Consider the following 16,689-nt stretch of genomic DNA (forward strand, 5'->3'; position numbering starts at 1 on the left):
ATCTCCCACCCTCCTGGCAGGGGGCAAATCCGGAGGGCAAAAGGCCCAGGACATCCCCCCCCCCAGTCCCCGGCACGGCACCAACCTCGTAGGAGAGTGCTGCTCCGAATCTGAGCTCTGCGAGCGGGCAGGGGGGTTGCTGCTCCGCTTCACCAGGCGTTCTCCTTGGGCGGCGGCGCCGGCATCACCTTCAGAGGCTGCTTCTCCTCCTTCGGCTTGGAGCTGGGAGAAGGGGCATCATCCTCTTTGGTGAACGTCTCGTTCTCCAAAGACTTCTCGCTCTCCCTCCTTCGCGTGGCTGCAGGGGGGACACGAACGAACGTAGGGTCACAGGCTAAGCTGCAAGAAGGGCGACAAGCTGAGGCCCCCCCAGCTCTCTACTTACTCCTGCCCGTCGGGCCGGTTCCCACAGAGGTGCCGGGGGGCCCCGAGTTGCCGGTCTGCGAGGACTCGCTCCCCGTCCGCGATCGCTCCTGGTTCTCTTCGCTTCGCCAGCTGGGATGCCTGTGCCGGAGGGGAAAGAGGGCTGATCCGGGTGCTCGGGGAGGGAAGAGGATTAGCGAGCGGGGTTTAGAGCACCCTGAGGAGCGTTATCAGCACTGCTGCCAAGAGGAAAGGTCAAGGGGGAAGAGAAGGCCACCGCCGGTGTGACTTTGCGCTCCTCGGGCTGTCCAAGGGGCCACGCCGCTGCCTGGACACGCCCCAGGCACCAGGCTGGCACCGGCCAGCTTTTAAGCCCAACAGCCCAGGGCTGCCGGGCGGCCCGAAGGCCCTGCCCCAGCCTCCTCCGGCCCCAGCCCACCTCTCTCGGGGTCGTCTTTCTATCCTCTTATCATCCTCCAGCTGGCGTTGCAGCTTCTCTTGCTCCTTCTGCAGCCGCTCTTCCACCTCCCGCTCCCTGGCAGCCGTGTCCACCGGTTTGGCCCCCCCAAAGATGGAGGCAGCCCGGCTGGACTGGGGCGCAGGGGCCACAGAGGTCTCCTCCTCCTTGGGCGCACTCCGGGGCTTCAGGTTCAGCTTCGGCCTCTGGGTGGGACCTGGGAAGGAGCAGAGACACCTCGAGCGAGCACGGATCCCACCCCGAACGAGCGCAGATCCCACCCCAAGCTGCTCTCAGCGCGGATCCCACCCCAACAAAGCCGTTACCTCTGTCCTCGCGGCGGAAATCATCCCGGCCGTAATCGTCCCGGGAGTTCCACCTATCCATCCGGTCATCCCGCCGGTCATAGCGGTCTTCGTAGCGGTCACCGCAGCCTCGGTAGTCGTCATCCCGGCGATACCCGCTGCCAAAGGCCCTCCTGCCGCTGCCTATCCTGGAATCGTAGCCTGCAGGAGAAAAGGAAAACCTTCCTGGTGAGTCCTGATCCCCCCCTGGCCGGCGGGGCGCAGAGCAGGAAGCCTTCCTGCAGGCCAGCGTCTTCTTCACGCAAGGACCTTAAAATCTGGGCCAGACCGGGGCTCTGGTAAGGACCAGGGCAAGGCCAGGATTAAAAGTTGCCTGCAGAGGAAGAGCAACAGCTCATCGTCCCACACGCCTTCCCCAGTTACGGGAGGGGAACTAGGCCATGCTGGGCAGCTCGTCTGCCGTGGCAGAGTCTCACCCTCTCCGCCCCGGCGATCCTTCAGGACCATCCTACCTCGGTCATAGTCTCTGCTGCGGTCATCGTAGCGATCCCTGCCCCCAAAGCCACGGTCCATATCCCTCCGCGGACCATCACGATACCGATCATCGTAGCGATCCCGATACCCTGGAGGCAGGAGAAGGGGGTTTCGGCGTGAGCGGGGCACATCCTCCTACCCTGAACGCTCAGGTGACACACACCGGCACGGATTTTCCTGCGCTCGTTACTGTGGCAGAGTCACAAACCCCTTCAGGAAGCGGGGAAAACCTCACGACCGTTCTCAGGACGGGAGACGGCACTGACCCACTCGCCCTTACAATAACCTAGCTGGGGAATGAGCCCCGGGTGGCCGCCCTGTCACCGTCCGATCACAGACGGGGCAGAAAAAAGCACACCTGGATGTCCAGGTAACGCAGATTTTCAGGGAAAACAACAGAAAGGAGGAAAAACTATCCATATGGAAAGATGCGGCAGATTCAGCTCTGGGCTACAGACACAAAGGAATCAACCACCAAGTCCCGTGGGAAATCTGCTGGCCCAAGGGAGAAGCAGAGGGAAGCCACAGCCCGACTCCTTTGTTCAGATCGCCTCAGCCACCCTTTCAGGACAGCAACGGAAGGATCACACGCGTTTTCCTGCCAACTCACTGTCTCCGAAGCTGTCGTCGCCCCTGCGGGGCGGGTAATCATCAAAGCTATCGGTGGTGGCAGGACGGGCCCTCCAGTCGCTCTCGAACCTCTCGGAGTCACGGAAGCGATTCCCGATCTCTGCCAAAGCAGCGATCGTCCCGATCTGCCGGAGAAGGGAAGGCAATTTCAGCTCCCAGGGACGAGAGCAGCTGTCAGCGGCGAACCGAGCGGGAGCACAGCCCGGCCTCTCCGAGTTCACCGCTCTCTATCAGCGGGAACCACCGACGCTTTGAAAAGCCCTTGGCTGAGGCAATTAGCATGGCAGGGACAGTATGGGGGCGTGGGAGGAACCAGCGCAGCGTTATTAGATAAGTGCCGGCAGGCAAAACATCTGGAGCAGGGCTCAGACCTGGCGGTCTGGGTCGTGACGACAGCGATTTGTCCCTCCTTAGCCGGGCTGATCACCAACCCGGCACAAGACGTGGTTACCGAGACAGGCGATGGGAAGGGAACATCGCGAGGCGGCAGATACTCACCTTTATCCTGAGCTTGATCAGCAACATCCACTCGTATTCTTCTGTTCCCTAGAGACTGAAAACGACAGCGAGAAGTCAGCCTTGCAGCCTGCAAACGTTCAGAGGGGCGAGAGGAGCTGATCCCGGGATGATGCCTGAGCACAGAACAGGCAGCCTGTGCCACGCGGGGCTCCTCCCGGGACCCCGATGGCCTTAAAAAGCACTTTCTTCCCCATTTAAGTCTCTCGCAAGCAGGGACAGCCATCATTCTACAAGGTGGAACCTCTTAATGCATCTCTAGCACTCAGGGCTGCACAGGAACACGCTGGATCTGACTGGGGAGGGGGTGTTCGGGGGCTGGCACGCACCAGCCCTGCTCCGTTGGGGACTGGGACTCACCTCTTCATTGAGGCTCAGGGCCTGGAACAAGGACTCTATGTCTTCAAACTCAGCATAACCAAAACCTTTCAACCTCTCCGGATTGGTAGGCTCTCGCGGCAAACGCACAGCACTTATCTGCAGTCAGAGAGAAGAGGAAAGCTCTTGTTAGGACTCTTGCTCCCCGATGTTAATACGACGGGCAAGGATGGAGATATCTGAGACCGCAACTCATGACTCTCAAGGGACTGAATGAATAAATCCTCTTGGTGACGAGCAGAGACTCAACTCCCCCTTCAAACGCACCACAGGTTCCCACTAAAAGCGCCTCCGACGCTTGTTTGGAGGGAGGAATTTGGCACGGGCAAGAGGTTTCCAGCTGCAGATCTCCAGTAGCTGCAGCTGGAACTGATCCGCAGGGCCAGGAGAGCTCTGCTCAGAGGGCAATAGCTGCCCCGTGCCCCACGAACAAGGCTCCAATCCCATAGCCGCCGGCTCCTCGAGCCAGCAGGAGCCATCCCTTTGCCTCCCACCCGCTTTCAGAGCTTGTCCCAGGCTCCTGAGAAAAAACCCTGTTGAGTTTTGGACCTGTTCAACCGAGACCCTCTGTGTTCAACACGAGCCCTCCGGCTGCAGGGACAGCTCGCTGGCTTTGCCAGGTTATATCCGCCGCGTGTTCTACATACACCTCCGGCGAGGGCTCGGAGCCCTCGGCATCGCCTCCAGGTTCCCTCCGACCTCCCCCTGCACTAACGCCTTCCACAACCTCTCCTCGCCGGACCGAGGTTCCCAAAGCGTGGCGGCTCCCGGGTCGCTCCCCGCTCAGAGGCCTGGGAAGCGGCAGCAGCCTGCGGAGCTCGCGACGTGCCGGCAAAAGGGGAAGGCGCAAACTGCCTTCAGCTGAGCCGCAGGGGACCAGCGCCGCGAGAGGCTGGGAAGGGAGAATGAGCGACGGACGGGAAGCAAGTGACTTCTGCAGGGGGTGAGGGCCACCATCGGGCTCTGCTTCTTGCTCTCCTGCGTAGCACTGACCCCTCTGCCTAGATTTGGCCAGGGCTGCAGCCTCTCGGCTCCCTCCTCCTCCTCTATGGGAGCTGCACCCACGCTATTACTCTCCGAGGAGGAGCGGATGCTGCCTCAGCGGGTGCGAGAGGTTAGAAAAACAAGCTGAAAATAAAAGATCAAGGTAAGCAGCGTGGTTCTGCCCGCGAGGAGCGATCTGCTGCCATCAGCACGGCTCGCTGTCGCGCGGGGAATGCCGGACTCCAGCTGCATTTCCCAGGCTGACCTTCCGGGAGGGAAGCGGCCATTTCCCATCACCGCTTGCTGTCCCGCCTTCGCCCTCCCCGCCTCCTCCCTGAATAACCCAAGGGCTCCAACGTTCTTAAAGCAGGGAAAAAATAATATTGTCGTGGCAGTCGCAGGCTCCCCAGGAGCGTCTCCTGTTCTCGGCCACGGGGCAGGACATCTCCTGAGCGAGCTCCGGCTGGTAAACCCCTCAAGAGGGCCGGACCCAGCGCGAGCCGAAGCACAGCCCAGCAGCAAAGCCCGTGGCACCTCCGTGAAATTATATTTAAGAAAGGGCAGAAAACACCAGACAGGCAGAGGAGGAGGGGAAAAGAAGAGTGAGAAACAGCAGAAGGAAGGCCAAGTTCATCATCAGCAGCGCTCCAGGTGCTGGAGCAGGTAATAGCAAGTCTATTTTAATTGGTAATAAATTTTGTTTTCCCCAAATCAAGTCTAATTTGCCTGTGACTAATTGGTAAGTGATCTCCTTGCCTTTATTTTGACCCACAAACTTTCTCATCCTATTTCCTCCCCCTGCCCCACTGAGGGGGAGCGAGCGAGCAGCTGGGTGGGCATTTGGCACCAGCTGTGCACCCTAAATCACCCCGAGATCCAGCCCAACCTCCTCTCTTTGCCCGGTTCAGCAGGAGAAGCACCAGCCACGCGCTTTAAAAGGGTTCTCGCTCCGTCACTGTCGTGGCTGAAACAGCAGGAACACCTGTTTGCTTGCTGGCAGTCAAGCGACTCACCTGAGATTAAGCAATCCGACAGCCACGGCCGTCTGGAAACCGCCCCTCTCAGCCAGCTCCGGACACAGACATACCTGCAGGAGCCGGGAGCTGCCTCAGCCGATCCGCAGCGAAGCAGGAACCAACACACGGAGCCAGCAGAGCGCAAACGGGGATTGCAGCCTCCAAAAATCACCGTCTTTACGGCCCACGTTACCCCCAGCACTGCCCTGCCCCGCTGCCCAGACTGGGCTCCGAGCCGTTACTCACATTGAGTCCTCTGAAGAAGTCCTTGATGGATTCTTCCGTCACGTCGTAGGGCAGGTTTCCCAGAAAGGCGGTGTAGGGGGGGGATTTCGGGAGGCGGCTTCTGTCTATGTTGGGTTCCCGAGCAGCCCGCGGGGCGGTGGGCAGGATGGAGCGGTCGATCGGAGGGGCCCGGTACACGTCATCATCGTTACTGTGCCAAGTGGTGGAAACTAAAGAGAGAAATTTGGCAAATCACCCAAAAAACCCACCCAACTAGGGACCGGTTACTGGCAACGCCATCGTCCTCGCCGCAGGGTGCCAAGAGCGGCCTTACTGCCGAGGAGCTGCACGTTAAAGCCCTGAAATTCATCCCGCCGAGCTCTTCGACCCAGCACGAAAGCAGCTGCCCCAAAGGCACCAGCAGCCCCCAAGGAGAAACCGAGGCAGGCTAGAATGGCAAAGGAGAGCTGCCATTTAGTCCCGCAACCCGTTTAATAAAGCACTAAGCCTTCCTGGGATTAATTCCTGTCTGAATTACAGCCCGTCTCGTGGAAAAATACCATGGCTCGATATTAATGTTTTCAGAGGGAAAAATGCCTTGCCGCTGCTGAGCTGGAGGTCACCGCGCTCACCGGTGAACTCCCAGGCTTTGGTGAATCTGCCCACCCTCCGCCTGCTCTGCTCTGGCTCTGCTGCTGGCCGACAGAAAGCTCTTTATCCCATTTCTGTTCCCGGCGTCGGTGCAAATCCCCCTCCACTTCACCAGACCGCGAGTCTCGGTCCTAACGAGAACTCGGTTTGCTCTCCGAGCCCTAATTACCGCCCAGAAAAGAAACAACCAGCGAATTTCACAATGTTTGGGCGTGTTGTTCTGGGTCACTGGCTGTTCGAGGGTACGGCCAAACCCGGCCCTGCGGTTACCAACACTTCCCATGCGGTCCCCCCCCTCCTCCACCCCACAGCGGTGTAAGAAGGGGAAGGATCGGACAAACTGCCTCCGCATCCCTCACAGCCCAGAAGCAGAGCACTTCTTTCTTGAACGCCCCAGAATTCTGGTATCGGCGTTCTACCGATCTGCGAGCTGGGCAAGGACAGTACCGTCGCCTTCCAGGTCGTCTGTCTCATCGGCCCAGCTGACGGGTTTGGGGATGTAGGTCGGGCCCCCGCCGCCGCCACCATCCTCTGCCAGAAAGTCCGTCAGAGTGAGGGTCTTGCCCTTCTTGTTCTTCTTCTTAGCTGTTGGGGAGAGAAAGAGAGGAGGAGGGGAGTGAGTGACACCTGGGAACGGCCTGGTTTCGGTAGGGAGGGGAAGGAGGAGCGGTCCAGGCGAGGGAGACGCAACACGAGCCATAGAGGCGCCGGCCACCCCATCCCAGTTCATGTTCTATTCCCAAAGGGATGACAGCCACAAATTCAGCACGGCCAAGAATCAAGGCTCCTACTGCTCGAAGCACGCTCACGCTTCACGTTCTGGGGGTCAGCCGTAGCCACAAACCTCCCCGGGGGCTCTTTATTTTGGGGGAGGAGGCAGCGGCAGAGGGAGAAGCCATCCCACTTCCACCCCGGCCACACGCGAGAGACACGTCGGAGCACAGCACGGCGATCCCGCAGCCACTGGGATCCCTCCGGAGCCAGAAGCCGGCCGGCCTCGCCGACATCTTAACGAATCTCCCAACTCCTCCAGCTCGGGGATTTTTATTTTTATTTGGCTCCGCCGGAGCTGCGAGCGGCCGCAGCGTTTATTTGTCAAGGCTTCGCTGTCTCCTGACGAAGCCGGGCGTCGCGACAGGCTGCGACACCTCCCAGCAGTGCCAGAGAACCCGGGCTATTTTTAGGAAGGCAGGTTATGATGCAGTTTGCAAAATTCAGCAGTTTTTTTTTTTTTTTTCCTCGCGGAAGGAATTGCTGCCCCCCTGCGGCACCGGTGGCCGGAGCAGCGACCGATGGCACCTCTACCTGCAAAAACGCCGCCTTTACCTGCAAAAACATTTCCCGGCAGAGCACCGGGGGCTCAGACACCCCCAGTGACTTGGGGACCCCCTCCCCCAAGGTGTTTAAGCTGCACTTCAGCCCTCACCTCCCCGGAGAAAGAAAAGCCGGGCTGCTTCAAGAGATACTAGAGTGACAGCAATGCGAAAGCACTAATTGCCTTTGAAAACACGCGTTCTTATCTTTGTTAACAAGAAATAATAAACTTTGGGACTGCCGGACTTCACGCAGATTATCTCTTACCAGGCTCCTGGCCGGGGAGTGTGATAATTAACCAGGGAAGCGTCACAGCAGCCTTAACAAAGATAAGAATGACAGACGCGGGAGTTTCACAGGCTACTCGTTTGCCGTCTCTAATTAGCCAAAGCTCGCCTGCTGCCGCTCAGAGCTGAGGGATCGCTCGCCCAACGGCGCTTAAAATGGTTTCTTCCACAGAAATCCCGGCACCAGCATCGATGTAACAACCACCAGCATTTTCCAGCACGGAAAAAAGAGGGCGAGAGGCTCCAGGCACGGACCACCTGCCCATGTGCAACGCCAGGCCCCTGTCCTGCTTCCCAGCCCCACCAACTCCTGTTTTTTGGCGTCCTGCTCTTCTCCTTTGGTCTCAGCCCGGGTTTTTTAGGGCAGCGTGAAACCGTACCCCGCTCTTTCATCCAGGCGCTGGGCAGATGGAGCCATCCTGCCCTCCCGAGCTCCCTCCCAGCGCCTCTGACGCCGCCGGGAGCTCCTGGCTCCCACCAGCGAGCCAGGACCGATGCTCTGGCTGTTCCCCGACGCTCTGGCCAGACCTTTGTTCCCAACGTCCATCAAGACCCCAGAAGGGACGGAGAGAAGAGCTGAGCCTAAAACCGACCCTCTACCCCGCAGGTTGGCGGCACCTCATCCAGTCCCACTCCCATCCTTCCCCTGCCCGTAACCACCGGAGCTGCCTGGGCTGTGCCCGCACCGGCCGAAGGAGAGCTCTTAGGGCCAGGAGGGAACCCAACAGCAGCTCGGACCCTTATTTTTAGCCCCCGCACATCCATCCCCCAGGCTCGGGGGTCTCCGTCCCCCATCACCGTCTCCTCGAGCCTGCAGCCTCCCCAGGCAGCCATCACTCCTCGCCAACGTCTCCGGGCCGGCTCGGGTCCTCCAGCCGCGCTCCGTCCCCGTGGCCAGCCCACGGCTCCGCTCCAGGTGGTTTCGGTAAAGCCGTGACAGCCGAGCGACACGGAACAGCACCGGTGACAACGGGGAGATGTGTGGCGGCCGCTCGCCCCAGAGATAGACCTTGGCAGCGCTGGGTCCCCTCCTCGCATCTCCGGCCGCTTCCCGCTCCCACGGGAACCCCAGCCTCGGCTTTGAGGCTGGGGGTGACTGGAAACACTTCCCCCAGGAGCCCAAACAGACACGGAGCCACCCCGGGGTGGGGGTCACCCCATGACACCCACACCTCTCACCCCCCGCCAAGCTCCATGCTGGTGCCGGTGCCGGCAAAATGGTTTCTGACACCCCTGGGAGAGCGGGCAGCACCTCGAGGACCCTGCCCAGAGAGGGGTCCTATCCTGACCTGGGGGGGGTGATGCCTTCCAGCCCCCCAGCACCGTACCTGGGAGGGTGACGAGCTCCCGGCGCTGCTCAGGGGCCTTGCCAACCCCTGGTGGCCCCCCCCGGGCTTTCACTGCCAGCCACAAATGTCTCTGGGCCAACCCGCCCCCCCCCCCCCCCCAAATTTTGCTGGTTTTTTTTGGGACGGCAAGCCTTTCTGATCTACCCATTGGCAAAGGCCAGAAGCCGTAAATCCGGCCGGGCCTTTGGAGTGACTCGAGCTGCGTTTGCCAAAGGGAAAACTCATGGAAAGATGACGTCAGTGCCGGATAAAAACGCCGGGAGAGCAGCGGTGACCGCTGGGAAAAAAAACCAAAGGAGGAACGTTCTCCTGCCGGAGCTGAGCGCCGTTCCCGGGGAACCGGGAGACCGCCTGGCACGTTCCACCGATGCCGGATCCGCTCCGGAGCGGCCACCGGCCTCTTCCGAAAACCGTCCGCCCCGGTTTTGCTCCGGCCACATCGAAGGGTCGCCGAGGCCGGGGCAGGAGCCGTCGGCGCGAAACAGCATCTGTCGCAGGATAATGGCGTGGCTCTGCCCGCCGACACCGCAGCGGGGGGGGGGGTGGTGTAAAAAATACCCCAACAACCCCCCCACCTGGGCAGAAAACGCCCCTTCCCGCTGGTTTTCACCCCGCTGAGGGGTGGTCGAGCCCCCCCCCGTGGCTGCTCCCTGGGCTGGGACAGGGGAGGGGGGGTCCACGGTCGCCCTGTGCCAGGCTGGGGAGGGGGGCTTTTCCCTGGGGAGGCACCGGGGGGGGCCTCGGCCATCGCGAAGGCGGTGGGAGCTGCTGCGCCCCGGCTTAAGGCGGGGGGGGGCAGGGATTGGGGGGGGGGGTTTTGCTGCATTCCCCCCCCCGGGCTCCAAATGGCACCGAGAAAAGGCGGGGGGGGGGGGGGGGGGCGGACCGGTCCCTGCTTTGGGGCTGCGGGGGAACGGGTGAAATAAGGGCTTGGGGGGGGGGGGGGGGGAACGAGCTGCCGCTGCGGCCCGGCCACCATCTTACCGGGAACAACGGGGGGGGCACGGCGGAGGGGAGGGGGCCCGTTCCAGCCCCCCCCGGCCCAGCAAAGTGCCACCAAGGCTCGGGGGGGGGGGGGGAGCAGCCGGACCCGGGGGGGGGCTCCGGTACCGGCACCACTCGCCCCCCCCCCCCCCCCCGGTACCGGCCGCGTGCGCGCCCGCACCCCACGTGGGTCCCGCCCCTCCCCGCTCCGCGCCTGCGCAGTGACGCGGCCGAAGGTTCCATCTGCCCCCCCCCGCCCCCCCCCCCGCACGTCAATCACCGCCGGCGGCGCGCGCCCCCCCGCCAATAGGAGGCGGGCGGGGGCAGCGGCCGCGCGCGCCGGCCCTGGCCCGGGGAGGGGGAGGGGAGGGGGGGGGAAGGAGGAAGGGGGGGGGGGGGGGTCCGGTTTCGCCGCCCGCCTCCCCCCGGCCCCGCCGCCGTGCCCCCCCACCTCGGGGAGCGGCAGCGCCCGACGCCGTCCGGGGGGGCCCATCGGGACCGGGACCGGCCCCCCCCGCGGAAGCCGCCGGGCGCCGCCGCCGCCGCGCAGCGCTCACCTGAGGCGGCCATGTTGGGAAGAGGCAGAGAAGGCAAAGGACCCGGATGGCGCCGTCACGTGACTATGAGCGCCACGCCCCCCTCCGGGGGCGCGGCCCCGGCCCGGAGCGGCGCGGCTGATTGTGCGTTTGGCGGCGCCGCCCGCGCCGAGATCCAGGGCTGGGGCCGCGCGGGCGCGCCGCGGAACCGCCGTGGGGCACACACCGTGGGGCAGAGCCGTGGGGCAGCACCGTGGGGAACAGATGTGGGGAACAGCTGTGGGGCACCGCCAAAGGTCACAGCCATGGGGCACCGCTGTGGGGCACAGCCGTGGAGCATCGCCGTGGGGCGCATGCCGTGGGGCACAGGTGTGGGTCACAGCCGTGGGGAACAGCTACAGGGCAGGGCTGTGGGCCACATGCCATGGGACAGCGCCGTGGGTCACAGCCGTGGGGGACAACTGTGGGTCACAGCCGTGGGGCAAAGCTGTGGGGCACTGCTGTGGGTCAGAGCCATGGGGCAACACCGTGGGGCACGTGCTTTGGTCACAGCCATGGGGCACGGCCGTGGGGCACTGCTGTGGGGCATCGCTGTAGCTCACAGCCGTGGGGCACAGCTGTGGGGCAGCGCTGTGGGCCGGTGTGGCGGGGCACTGCTGTGGGGCACAGCCGTGGGGCAGTGCCGTGGGTATTGGGAATAGCTGTGGGGCAGTGCTGTGGGTCACAGCTGTGGCTGACAATTATGGGTCACAGCTGTGGGTCACACAGTGGGTCACAGCCGTGGGGCACATGCTGTGGGTCACAGCCATGGGACAGTGCCATGGGGCACATGCTGTGGGTCACAGCTGTGGGGCAGTGCCGTGGGGCACATGCTGTGGGTCACAGCTGCATTGCTGGGCCGTAGGGCACATGCCGTGGGGCAGAGCACCCATCCACCCCACCCCCCCAGCCTCTCTGCCAGCCCCCCCCCATTCTGCCCCCATTCCCCCCCCCCCCGTGCCTCAGTTTCCCCACAGCCCCCACCCGCTCCCTGCCCCGTCAGAAGGCGACACTGGGCTGGAACAGCTCCCCGGGGGGAGAGAATTGCCATTTTATTGGGGGGGGGGGGGGGCAGGGGGGGGGGCCCCCCTCCTCTTGCTCAGTGGGTCCGCACCATCACCTCGGCCCCCGCCGGGCCCCCCCCCAGCCTCGGGGTGCTGCTCGGGGGGGGGCTGGTCGTCTGCTTCTCCAGGGCGTCCTGCAGGCTGGGGGGGGGTGCGTGTGTGGGGGGTGTGTGAGGGTACTGGGGGGCACCCCGGGGGGGTCCCTGCTCCCGTGGGAGCTGCCCCCCCCTTCCCAGTGTCACCCCGGGGAACCCAGAGGTGACGGAGGGGCTGGGGTGTCCCGAGCCTGACAAGTGCCACCGCTGTGTGTGTCCCCCCATGTCCCCCCCCCCCGCCACGTCCCTGGGGTGCTGTGGGTAACAGGACCTGGCCCCCCCCCCCCCGGGTGCCACTGCTGTCCCCTCCCCAGGGCACCCCCGGGGATGGAGCTGGGACACCCCAGCACCCACAGCACACCCCAGCCGGGTGCCACCGCTGTCCGTCCCCCCCCCGCCATGTCCCCGTGGTGTCACGGGTGCACCCCACCGGCCGGGCAACCCACCTCTGTGTCCTGTCCCCCCCCCCCAGAGCACCCCGAAGGACGGGGACCCAGACCACCCCAGCACCCCGGACCTCACCCGCACACCCCGCCACCGCTGTCCCCTTCCCTCCCCAAACTGGGGTGACTGGGGAGGGGGTCCCCCACCGTCCCCCCCCCTACCTGAACTCCTCTCCCCCCTCCAGCAGCTGTCGGTAGGTCTGGATCTCGCTCTCCAGCTGACCGGTGACCCGCCGCAGGGCCCGCTGCTCCCCGGCTTGACGACCCAGTTCATCCCGCAGCCCCCCCAGTTCCTCCTGGGTGCGCAGGATCAGCCCCTGCAATTGCTCCAGCTGCCCCCCGTAGCGGGTTTCCACCTCGGCCAAGTTGGCCTCCAGGCCGGCTTTCTGCGGGACGTACGGCTCGGTGTCACCGGTGGCTCGGTGGCCCCCCACGGGTGGGTTATTGGGGTTTTGGGGGGTCTTGGGGGGGCACCTGGTTGCGGAGGGACTCCAGGTCGATCTCCAGGGTCTGGAGGGACCGGCGCAGATCCAGCGCGGTGCTGCGAGCCGCCTCCACGTCCCGGCTGCTCTGCGTCAGCTCCACCGTGCTCGCCGTGATCTGGGGGGGACGGACGGACGGACGCAGACATGGGTCACGGCGGGGGGGGGGGGGGCTCAGCGCCTTGGCCTGGCTCGCCACGGTCACCCCAATCCCCGGAGGGGGCATGGCAGGGGGGGATATCGCCCCCGGGAAGAGCCGACCCCCAGGACCCCACGGGATGGGGGTCACCTCGGGAATGTCCCCGGTGGCAGAGCAGGGCCCCCCCTTGGAGAGAGTCCCCCCCCCCCCGAGACCAGGGTCCCCCATAGGATGGGGGTCACCCCAAGAGTGTCCCCGATGTTGGGCCAGGACCTTACTGGGTTGAGCCCCCCCCCATGGGGTGCCTTTGGGGAACACCCCCATGGTGGAGTGGGGACCCCCAGGGGTACACCCCCCCCAGATTGGGGGTCCCCCCTGTGTCAGGACCCCCATGGGAACAACCCCCCAGACTGGGGGTCCCCCCCGTGTCAGGACCCCCATGGGAACACCCCCCCCAGATTGGGGGTCCCCCCTGTGTCAGGACCCCCATGGGAACACCCCCCCCCCCAGATTGGGGGTCCCCCCTGTGTCAGGACCCCCATGGGAACACCCCCCCAGGTAGGGGGTCTCCCCCCATGTCAGGACCCCCATGGGAAACCCTCCCCCCCAGGTAGGGGGTCTCCCCCCATGTCAGGACCCCCATGGGAACACCCCCTGATCCGGGGTCCCCCTCCCCATACCAGGACCCCCATGGGAACACCCCCCCCTCAGATTGGGGGTCCCCCCCCTGCATCAGGACCCCCATGGGAACACCCCCCCAGATCAGGGGTCCCCCCCATGCCAGGACCCCCAGACGAGCACCCCATGGAGCATCACCCCAGCTGCCTGGGGAGCACCCCCCCCCCGGGAGGGTGTGAGTTTGGGGGGGTTTTGTGGTGGCGGTGGTGGGGGGGGGTCCCCACCTGCTGCCCCCAGTGCTTCTCCAGCTCTTCCAGGTTTTTCCGGGCCAGGGCGTCGTACTGCGCCCGGATCTCCGCCATCGCCTTCCCCAGGTCCTGCGCCTCGGGCGCGTCCACCTCCACCGTCACCCCCGAGCTGGAGACCTGCGCCCGGAGACTCCGCACCTCCTGGGGGGCACCGAGGGGCGGCTGGCGGTGAGGGGGTCCCCCGGCTCCCCCGTCCCCCCAGGCCCCCCCCCCCGTCCCCCGTCTCCGTCCGCACCTCCTCGTGGTTCTTCTGCACGAAGCCGAGCTGCTCCCGGAGGGCCTCGATCTCCCCCTCCAGCTGCAGCCGCGCCATGTTGGTGTCATCGACGACCTTGCGCAGCCCCGAGATGTCGTTCTCCACCGCGAGGCGGATGGCCAGCTCCGCCTCGTACCTGGGGACGCGGACGCGGCCCCGTCTGTGCTCTTGGCCCTGTCCCGTCCCTGCCACCACCTCCACCCCATCCCTGTCCCCGTCCTTGTCCCCGTTCCCCATCCCCTGTCCCCATTCCCACTCCTCTTTCCATCCTTGTGCTTGTCCTTGTCGCCATTCCCACCCCATCCCTATCCCTGTCCCCATCTTTGTGCCTCCATCCCTGTCCCCATCCTCTGTCCCCATCCCTGTCCCCATCCTTGTCCCTCCATTCTTGTCCTTGTCCCCATCCTCTGTCCCCATCCCCACCCTGTCCCCATCCCTGTCCCCATCCTTGTCCCTCCATTCTGTCCCCATTCCCACTCCTCTTTCCATCCTTGTCCCTGTCCCCATCCCTGTCCCCATTCCCACCCTGTCCCCATCCCTGTCCCCATCCTTGTCCCTCCATCCCTGTCCCCATCCTTGTCCCTCCATCCTGTCCCCATCCTCTGTCCCCATCCCTGTCCCCATCCTCTGTCCCCATTCCCACTCCTCTTTCCACCCTTGTCCCTGTCCCCATTCCCATCCTGTTCCCATCCCTGTCCCTCCATCCTGTCCCCATCCCTGTCCCCATTCCCACTCCTCTTTCCATCCTTGTCCCTGTCCCCATTCCCACCCCCTCCCCATCCCTGTCCCCATCCTTGTCCCTGTCCCCATTCCCACTCCCGTTTCCATCCTTGTCCTTGTCCTTTTCCCCGTCCCCATCCCCATTCCCACCCTGCCCCCATCCTTTTCCCCATCCTTGTCCCCCATTCCCACCCCCCTTTCCATCCTTGTCCCCATCCCCACCCCCACCCCATCCCTGTCCCCATCCTTATCCCTCTCTCCAGCCTGTCCCCATCCTCTCTCCCCATTCCCACTCCTCTTTCCATCCTTATCCCCGTCCCCATTCCCACCCAGTCCCATCCCAGTCCCCCCCCAGTCCCTCACTTGACCCTGAAGTCATCGGCCGCCAGCCGGGCGTTGTCGATCTGCAGCACCCTGCGGGCGTTCTCCACCGTCGCCTCGAAGATCTGGGGGGGGGGGAACGGGAACCCAGCACCGTCACCGGGGCGCGGGGACCCCCCCGCTGCCACCCGCCCGCGCTGCCACCCACGTCACCCAGGCAGGTGCCACCCTGGCAGCTGCCCGCGCTGCCGGGGCGCGGGGAATGGGATGGGATGGGAAGCGGGGGGAACCTGGAAAAGCGCTGATAAACCGGGGTGGGCTCACTGGGGGGGACCCAGGTGTCCGGGCTGGGTCCTGGGTGACCCCCGGGGGGGGGGCTGTGGGGCTCATTCGCCTAAAAAAGACAGCGTTGGACCCCCCCCCCCCGACACCGCCTCGCCCCGTTGCCCTCGGTCATGTCCCCTCACCCCCCCCAAAAAAAAGCCCCCTGGTGACATCCCTGACCGTGGGGTGCAAAGTTCACCCAGCCCCACCACCTGCCGGGTTAATCCTTAACCCCACGGTGCCCCCCCCCCCCCCCCCGCCAGCCTCCGGCAGGGATCCCACCTTGTCCCGCAGCTCCCGCACCAGCTCCCAGTGGCGGCCCCAGTCCTGGGTGCTGGGACCTTTCTTGGCCGCCGCCTCCCGGACCTGGGCCTCCAGGCGCCGGTTCTCCTGCTCCAGGCTCCGGACCCGCTCCAGGTAAGCGGCCAAGCGGTCGTTGAGGTCCTGCAGCGTCTCCTTCTCGTTGCCCACCATGCCGGAACCCCAAAAGGCCGTGCCGCCCCCCAAGCCGCCCCCCAAGCCGCCCCCCGAGGTGGTCAAGCGGGTGAGGGAGACGCGGCTGCCCGAGCCCCCCGCCCCGCCGTGGATGCTGGCCGCGCTGCCCACGGGAGCGATGCCGGACCCGGTGCCACCGGGGCGGCGGGGAAGGGAGCGGGTGCTGCCGCCGGGGAGGCTCATGGGGATGGACGGACGGACGGACGGTGGACGGACGGACGGTGGACGGACGGACGGACGGTGGACGGATGGATGGTGGACGGATGGAGGGACGGTGGACGGATGGACGGTGGATGGACGGACGGACGGTGGACGGACGGATGGTGGACGGACGGACGGACGGACGGGCGGGCACCATTTATAGCCGGCAGCCGTGGGGAGGGCGGCCCCACGGCCCCACCCGGGAAGGTGGGGCTGGATCCAGCCCACGGCTCTTGTTCCCCTGGGGTGGGCTCGGCCCCATAACTGGGGGGGGGGCAGGAATGGGGGTCAGCCCCATAACCTCGGGGGGAGCAGGGTGGAGGAGTGGGGCTCAGCCCCACACGTTTTGGGGTAGCCCACAGCTCCAGCTCACACCAGCCCCACATCGCCCCCCCCGATACACCCACCCACCCCATAGGGACCCCCCCCCCCGACCCATTCCCGGGGGGGGGGCTCGCCCTGCCCAACCGGCTCCAGGAATCCCACCCGGCCTCCCCCCAACCCAGGGGATGGGGGGGATCCCCCCCCCGGGCACCCTCACACCCCCCCCACCCCCCCGGGGCTGGTTTCGGGCCGGGGGGGGGGCCCCACGCGTCCGGGTGGGAGAGCAGCGGTGGTCTTTGGGGGGGCGAGGGGGGTCCCGGGGGGGCTGCGA

At 65.1% G+C, this 16,689-nt stretch overlaps 2 protein-coding genes across 2 annotated transcripts in view; both read right to left on the bottom strand.

Annotated features, from left to right (window-relative positions):
• Nucleotides 1–10,633, bottom strand: part of EIF4B (eukaryotic translation initiation factor 4B) — a 149,082-nt gene extending 138,449 nt beyond the window's left edge. Inside the window, 12 exon segments of the mRNA XM_052809246.1 lie at nt 86–298; nt 386–504; nt 803–1,037; nt 1,147–1,326; nt 1,638–1,748; nt 2,270–2,378; nt 2,380–2,414; nt 2,788–2,842; nt 3,166–3,282; nt 5,430–5,638; nt 6,507–6,644; nt 10,551–10,633. Of these exon segments, the coding sequence (XP_052665206.1) occupies nt 150–298; nt 386–504; nt 803–1,037; nt 1,147–1,326; nt 1,638–1,748; nt 2,270–2,378; nt 2,380–2,414; nt 2,788–2,842; nt 3,166–3,282; nt 5,430–5,638; nt 6,507–6,644; nt 10,551–10,563 (1,470 nt within the window). The 5' untranslated portion in view covers nt 10,564–10,633 and the 3' untranslated portion in view covers nt 86–149.
• Nucleotides 10,634–11,633: 1,000 nt separating this feature from the next.
• KRT18 (keratin 18) lies at nt 11,634–16,034 on the bottom strand. The gene is made up of 7 exons (XM_052809829.1): nt 15,621–16,034; nt 15,057–15,139; nt 13,953–14,109; nt 13,694–13,858; nt 12,645–12,770; nt 12,333–12,556; nt 11,634–11,773 (listed from the first exon to the last, which is right to left on the bottom strand). The coding sequence occupies exons 1-7, from the start codon at nt 16,014–16,016 to the stop codon at nt 11,668–11,670; spliced, it is 1,257 nt and encodes a 418-aa protein (XP_052665789.1). The 5' UTR covers nt 16,017–16,034; the 3' UTR covers nt 11,634–11,667.
• Nucleotides 16,035–16,689: the final 655 nt, after the last annotated feature.

The sequence above is a fragment of the Harpia harpyja genome, chromosome 15 (genome assembly GCF_026419915.1).
Source record: "Harpia harpyja isolate bHarHar1 chromosome 15, bHarHar1 primary haplotype, whole genome shotgun sequence".
Lineage (NCBI taxonomy): Eukaryota > Metazoa > Chordata > Aves > Accipitriformes > Accipitridae > Harpia > Harpia harpyja.

What these genes read in the sequence shown, in the direction of transcription:
- KRT18 (XM_052809829.1), bottom strand. Translation starts at nt 16,016, where the DNA reads ATGAGCCTCCCCGGCGGCAGCACCCGCTCCCTTCCCCGCCGCCCCGGT. An exon ending in GCCGATGACTTCAGGGTCAA is followed by an intron (nt 14,110 to 15,056) that starts GTGAGGGACTGG and finishes CCGCGTCCCCAG; the next exon opens with GTACGAGGCGGAGCTGGCCA. An exon ending in TGGAGTCCCTCCGCAACCAG is followed by an intron (nt 12,557 to 12,644) that starts GTGCCCCCCCAA and finishes TACGTCCCGCAG; the next exon opens with AAAGCCGGCCTGGAGGCCAA.